Source organism: Camelus ferus, chromosome 16 (genome assembly GCF_009834535.1).
Source record: "Camelus ferus isolate YT-003-E chromosome 16, BCGSAC_Cfer_1.0, whole genome shotgun sequence".
In the NCBI taxonomy this organism is placed as follows: domain Eukaryota; kingdom Metazoa; phylum Chordata; class Mammalia; order Artiodactyla; family Camelidae; genus Camelus; species Camelus ferus.
In genome coordinates this window covers 41,413,253-41,420,440 of record NC_045711.1, presented here as the reverse complement: position 1 = coordinate 41,420,440, position 7,188 = coordinate 41,413,253, and the positions used below count along the sequence as shown (strand labels likewise).

Here is a 7,188-nt window from a genome sequence, read left to right as displayed (position 1 = left end):
AAGATATGCATGAAGGCTGGGGGCAACAAACTATTTGAGGAACTGAAAAAAGTTCAGAATGTCTGAAGTATGGTGGGTGGAGGTAAGCAATGAGGCAGCCGAGGAAGGTGGGAACCAGATCTAGCTGGACTACTCAGACATTGACTTTTTTCAAGGAGAGAGGCATGGTCAGACATGTATTTTTAAAAGATTGCAATGCTCTCAATGGAGGACAGATTAGAGGAGAGCTAGCCTGTAGACAGGGAAATGTGTTAATTAAAGAAGCTAGTGGCAAACATTTGGGTAATACCGTGGTGAATAGGGAGAAGAGTGTGCGTGTGTTTAGAAGTGTTCAAAAGCGTTTGACTTGCTTGATTAAAAAGGGAGGAGTGGGCAGGCAAAAGATGAATAAAGATGATCTCCAGAGTTCTGTGTGCACAATTTTACTCAGGGTAAGGTTCTGTAAGCTTATTCTTTCGTATTTTAAAGGAAAAATAAATTCAGATAAACGAGGTTATGTGAAAGTGAAAAATGTTATTTTAGTAAGATTTCAATAACTAAAACTTATTGACTTAGAAAATATGGGAGAAAATTACAATCTTATGGTCAAGTTTATTATTTTTGTTGTTTTAATTTGTATCAATGGCCTTACCACCCAATGAATGTGTAGTTGTGAAAACTGGAAATAACTCGTCTTTTTGCCACTATGAGGATTAGGAGTAGAGGACCAGCCATAGGCTACGAATTATCAGTCTACTGAGATTCTTTTGTGACTGTCTTGCTGCATAACCATGGACCTTGAGTTTCTGAAGCTCCATATCCCCTTTTGCTGTCTCTATTACTCCATCCTGAAGTCTTTAAAGGGATGGTAGATGGCTCCCATCGATGGACCACCGATGATTTGGACTCCGCCTTCTTCCTCTCGGTCCCGCCCCTTTCCCTTAGACCACACCCCTTTCACTTGGCCCCGCCTTTTGAGAATCTCTGGTATGACAGCGAATTCTCCACAATCCTGACCTATAGGAGACCTGAAGGGTGGGACCGAGATCAATCTTTTTTTCCATTTGTTAAATCAAGTGTCTATCTGGCCCCAGTTTCATCCCACTCCCTCTTCAAGCTAAGGATTGGTTGCTCTGTTCTCGGTCCCCAGCTCATGATTGGTTCTCTCATTCCACCCCTCTCTTCCAGCTTTTGCAGGCGGGATTAGCACGCAGCTTCCTGCTCCTGCCAAAAAAAAAAAATAAATAAAAGAAGAAAAAGAAAAGAGGAGAGAGGCGAAAGAAAATGTCACGGAGATCTTTGGTGTTCAATTCGCTTTTGGCCCTGTCGGTCAGGTCAAACTCTGTCTTTTGATTGGTCTTTCGATCTGCCCATCCAGGGTTGGGGGCGGGATTTCCCCAGGAGTCCCACACCTTGTCTCCACTGGCCGAACAGTGCGCCTGTCTGAAGCTCCCGGCCAAGGATTGGAGGAGGACGCGGACAGGTGGGCGTGGATTGGCTAGGGTAGCCGGTCAGTGTGAGGCGGGGGCGGGGCCTCAGCGGCTGGTTGCGCGTGTCCGCCGCTGGCTCCGCTCTATCCGGCTTTGCTAGGGGAGGTGAGTCCGGCCGCGGCGGCACCAGCGGCTGAGGAGGCGGCGGCTGAGGAGAAAGCGGCCGCAGCGGCTGAGGAGAAAGCGGCCGCGGGGACGGAAGCCGGGTGGGGGGGAGGGGGGGAGACGGAGCAGCCTTGAGCCCTGCGGGGGCCGTCGCGCGGGGGGACCCACCCGCTCTCCCCCCCAACCCTCCTCAGCAGAAGCAGCCGGCGGCGGGGGCAGGAGTCAGCTCGCTTCCGACTGCACCCCGCCCGCCTCCCGGGGCTCCCATTCTTTGGCCCCGGGACCCTAACCTCCTCCCGGGGCGGATCCCTGTCTGGGCGTCCGAGCGCTGCCCACCTCTCTTTCATTCCTCCCTGCACCTCCTTACCTTCACTTTGCCCCGGTTCTCTTTCTCCTCTCTGTCCTGCCCTGTCGCCTCCTCTGTGCTCACTCTATCCCTCCTGCCTCCTTCCCTGGCTCTTTTCTGTTCTGGAAAGTTTGGTACCCCCCCTCCAATCAGGTCAACCTGAGGGGAAGGCGGGGGAGATGTAGGAAGGCCTGAGAGTTCCAGGGGGGAAGCAGGTTTCCCCGAGAATTTCCCCCTATCTTTTTAATTTGGGGTGGTTGGAATTTTTTTCAGTTGTATTTTTGAGGAGGTGGTAGGTGTTTAGAAAAGGATGTGGGAATGGAAGGGGTAGATGAGTCAAGCCTCTTACAAGATTCCAAGGGTGGCGTGTTACCTGATCCTTTTCGTGTGTGGAGTTCAGGGGGTCGGGAGGTTTGGCCTTTATTCCCACATTCAAAGTTGGAACCTCCCCCGAATTAAGGATGGAGTTTTAGTACCCACTTGTGGCAGGAAACCTGGGGGGAAGGGGTCCCTTTTTCCTTTTCCTTTTTATTTTCTTTAATTTTTTTGGGCAACCCACACCCTTCCACACACGCTCACCCCCAAATTCAACACCAAGATCCTCTAAGTTGTCTGGATTGACTGATGAAGACATAAAGCCAGTTCCGCTCCATGTTTTTAGAGGTGGAGTGAGTGGTTTTTCTTCATTTTTAAATGGCCAAATGACAGCTTGACCCAGTTTGCTTTCCAATCAAAGGGCATTTTTTTGAATGTCTCTTTGTGGCGCAAGAGCCAACGCAAAAATGATGGCGGCTTACAATGGCGGTACATCTGCAGCAGCAGCAGGTCACCACCACCACCATCACCACCACCTTCCACACCTCCCTCCTCCTCACCTGCACCACCACCACCACCCTCAGCACCATCTTCATCCCGGGTCGGCTGCTGCCGTACACCCCGTACAGCAGCATACCTCTTCGGCAGCTGCGGCAGCCGCAGCAGCGGCTGCAGCTGCAGCCATGCTAAACCCTGGGCAACAACAGCCATATTTCCCATCACCGGCACCGGGTCAGGCTCCTGGACCAGCTGCGGCAGCCCCAGCTCAGGTACAGGCTGCCGCAGCTGCCACAGTTAAGGCGCACCATCATCAGCACTCGCATCATCCACAACAGCAGCTGGATATTGAGCCGGATAGACCTATTGGATATGGAGCCTTTGGTGTTGTCTGGTGAGTATCAAAAGGAAAACACAACTTCACCTGGTATCTTCTCATGGTTGTGGTTGGGCGAGTTTCATTTCTCACCATTTTCTCCATGTTGGCCTAGTGGAACAAGCTTCTCAGCTCAACTGTAGGAAACCACCCTGCCTTACCTGGTGAAGAGGCCTAATGCATTGGCCGTCTAGGCTTATGCTTTTGAGTCATGGCCAGTTTTGGTGGGGCACCCTCTGTTGAGTAATGCACATAAGTTTGTTGTCTACCAAACTTACTGGGTAGAACCTAGGCAAGCCACTGAACAGAGGATCAATAAATAGATGAATGCGTGAAAAGCTTATTCCTACACAGAGCTTGGCCATCACTCATGTTTGATTTAGTTTGAATCAGTTGCCCAAATTGCAGCAAATGTCACAACTGACCCAAACTCGATTCCTTATAACAGTCTTGTCATTGGGATATATTTTGTTATTCTTTTGGTCTTTTCTTTCCTCAATTTGTGATCTTGATCCCCAGAAGGAAGATAGGGTTCATAGTTGAACCAGTTAAGTTGTTGCATGAGTGATTTATTTTAAACCATAAAGCTACAGTTGGAAAGTATGTAGCTTTAGCCTTTTGATAAGAATGCATTAAATATAGCATCACACATGAGTACCACAATTGAGGTCAGTAGACTGTAACTATGCAGTGGCCCACATTCAGTGTGATGTTTTAGTGTCATTTTGTGGCTTGTAAGTTGCTGTTACCCCTTGGTTGGTTGCTGTAGTAGGAAGTATACTTTTTAAACATGAAACTGCTCTACTTTGCTAGTGCTAGGACATTTTTAAAAGTCCAAGGGCTTCTTAAATGCAACATTTTGTGTACTTGTCCTTCTTAGGAAGATTACTAGTTTATAATAAAATACGTTTATCATTGTAGGGTCCTATTCCTATCAAAACTAGAGTGAACTGAGGTCCCCCCCCACCCCCAAGGATTAAGCATTCTGGTGTGGATAGATGAATTGATGTTTTCAGTGCTTCAAAAATAGATTCCTTCAACTATACCTCAATTAAAAAACAATTCTTGTTAATGTCTAGAAAAACCCCTATCACCACAGGAAAATGAACTGTTTGGAACTAGCCTGGTAAACGTCTCCTTTCGTCATTGCTTTTCAGGCTGTAATTGATTTGAGTTTTATTTTTGCATTATATCTGGCCATCTTTATTTATGTTTCGGATTTTATAAAGTAAGCTACTAAGTGATCTGTTCTGGTTTTTGTTTGTTTTTAAAAAGAGTCCAATTTTGTCCCAGCTAGCTCTCCAAGGAGCTTGCTGCTGCTGCAGTGCTGCCTTCTCCAAGGTGTGTGAGATTCCTGATGGGAAAGCGTGTAGCTGCTAATGGTGCCTCTTCAGTCTCTGCTCAGGGACCTGCCTGTTCTTGCCTTCCTCTCTTCCCTTCCATAGCCTATCCTCAGGGATTGCACCATGAACTGTCGTTCCTTGCCTAACCCTTGAGGATTTCATAGCTGGGGGGGAGGGCAAAGGGATGGGGCCAGAAAAAGATTGTTCCTTGCTTTAAATTGTGACAGTGACTTACTGAGAATTTGGATTTTCTTAGACCTGGATGCTTGCTTTCATTTTAGTGCTTTGCATACAATGCTAAGAACTAGAGATACTGAAAGGGTAATGGGTTGCAGCATTCTTGACTCTGTTGTAAAGGTATTATTGGCTTACAATTCTATCAGATGGTGATGTGACTTGTAGAAGTTTTAACTTCAAGTTGGTGCTAAGGGGAAAAAAAATTTTTTTTTAAAGAGGGAGGTGAGAAACTGGAGTGCTGAAAATATCCCACAGCAAACATTCTGGTAGTGGGTATCCTGAATTACTGATATATGAAAATCTGAATGTGTTTGATTTGAGTTCATTCCAGATTCTTTCATTGATTGACACCGTCTACCACCTATGGAATTCTTTGCATGCACTTGAAGTACCTCCATCTGTAGCATCTTCTACAACTGTAGACCAGTTGTTTGGGGTTTGCTCTGTCTCACTGACTACTTTTGTAAGTCCCTTGAGGATAATGACTGTGTCTGCTAGAGTACTTCTTTTTCTTTCCATCACCTAGCACAGTACTCTGGCATCTTTGCTGCTTGGTTATTTGATATCCTGGTCAGGTCCTTCTTTGTTCTTTAACCAAGTTTTTCTACTTAGCTGCATTGACTATTTTTGTCAGCTGTTACAGGTGAAATACAATTTGGCATGAAAAAAGGGAAGAGTTCCAGGTGTGTGTTTTAGTATGCAAATACTTTTCTATTTTTATATTTACATATGATGACTTGTTGTCTGAATTGCCTATTATATTTGGAATTTAACTGCTATCTGTCCTGAGTCAGATTGTTAAAACTGGAGATTTGAACATGAAACCAGTGTGAATTGCACTAGTATTCTGAAACCCAAGCTAAAGATATTAGAGAGGTTTTTTTACTTTTTCACTAAATGAGAATTTTTCTTTTTAATTTAGAAGGCGCCTAATGAATGTGAAACAACAATCTAAAGTGATTAAAATGGAATGTAGAAATATTCTACCAATGATACATCATTTAATTCAAAGCGCCATATAGCTACTTGGGCATTATAAGAGTCACTTAGACCCAAATATGTTTAATGCATTGTGCTAGTATTTTTCTTCTGGTGTAGCATATGAAAGGAAACTATATCTGCTCTCGTTTCTTTTTCTGGACATGTACCCAGTAGTACTAACTGATGGCTAAAAATGTTGCATATAATTTTGGGGGATATTGTTGTTCCTCCATGTAGACAGGGAGAGATATTTGTAGAAGTGATGCAGCATTTTACCATTCAGATTTATCACTGAACAATTTAGTCTACTAGGCTTGATTTATCTTTCTGCTGAATTTAAGTACTGGAATAACTTATCAGTATTGGACAGTTGTGTAAAAGTAGTGAATTACCTATTAGCTTGCTGGTAAAGGTGGTGCTTTGACAGTTCAATTAAGGTTTCATTAACAACTGTCTGCTGTGTTTTATCTCAAAGTAAAGGTTCCAGCTTACCTGGTAATATGATCATAGGGTAGCTGGAGATACATTCATTGCCAATGATAGAATGTTGTTCATGGGTTACCAAAGCATCATATATAATTTGACCTTTATCAGATGTCAAGGCTTCCAGATGCCCATATAGACATTTTCATAATGCAAAACCAAAACACAAAACAACACACAAACAGAAACCTCAGTCCTTTGGTGAGGATAATATAAATACCTTTTCGCCTGTAGTTCATACCTGCCAAAGGAAAGTTAAGTTTTGCTGTTCTTAAAGATATGACAACATTGGGATGGAAAGTATTAGAACATAAGGCTTCAGGGGCTCATGAAGCCTGTACCTTTGAACACTGAAGGAAGTTGACCACATGAGAGAGGTTTGAGGACTGCTAAACCCAGGCAATTTTGATATTGGCAATCTGAAATATCAGACTGAATTAATGGTACATATTGCCACCTTGATAGAAGTGAGTCTGGGAGAAGCTTCCACTTTATAAAATCAGTGTTTTTGGTTTTTTTACTTATCTGATTAATTGGAAGATCAAAGATCCTGGGATTCATTCAGTCCGTTGCCTTTGTTCTCCAAGTAAAGTTGGAGAACTTTGAATTTTATTATTCTAATACCTTCAGCAGGTTACTTTAAGTAGTTTGAAACTAAAGCATCACTGTAGTGATACTTAGTTATTTACTAGCTGTGTGATCTTGATATATTGTTTAACCTCTCTGTTTCTCATCTATAAAATGAGGATAATAATAGTACCTATCTTATAGGATTGGTAAAAGGATTAAATGAGGTAATCCTTGTAAACCAATGAGTATACTGTCTAGCACACCGTAAGGACTCAATAAATGTTAGTTGTTTTTATTGTAGTTATTATTGATAGGAAATTCAAACTTATGTAAATGTGTGTAGAAGTGGCTTCACATATGGTCAGATTTATCAGGTGAAATCAACATGCAGACTGTTTTTGGAGGCATGACTTTAAATACCACAGAGTGTCCCTGTAGTTGTGCTGTAATGCCAGGGAGGTAAGG

At 43.7% G+C, this 7,188-nt stretch overlaps 1 protein-coding gene across 2 annotated transcripts in view; it reads left to right on the top strand.

Moving 5' to 3' along the window:
- Positions 1 to 1,575: 1,575 nt before the first annotated feature.
- NLK (nemo like kinase) overlaps positions 1,576 to 7,188 on the top strand; it is a 131,826-nt gene continuing 126,213 nt past the window's right edge. For both annotated transcript variants that reach the window (XM_032457648.1, XM_032457647.1), the window contains exon 1: positions 1,576 to 3,127. In XM_032457648.1, the coding sequence (XP_032313539.1) occupies positions 2,670 to 3,127 (458 nt within the window). In that variant the 5' untranslated portion in view covers positions 1,576 to 2,669. The remainder of the gene's footprint in view (positions 3,128 to 7,188) is intronic.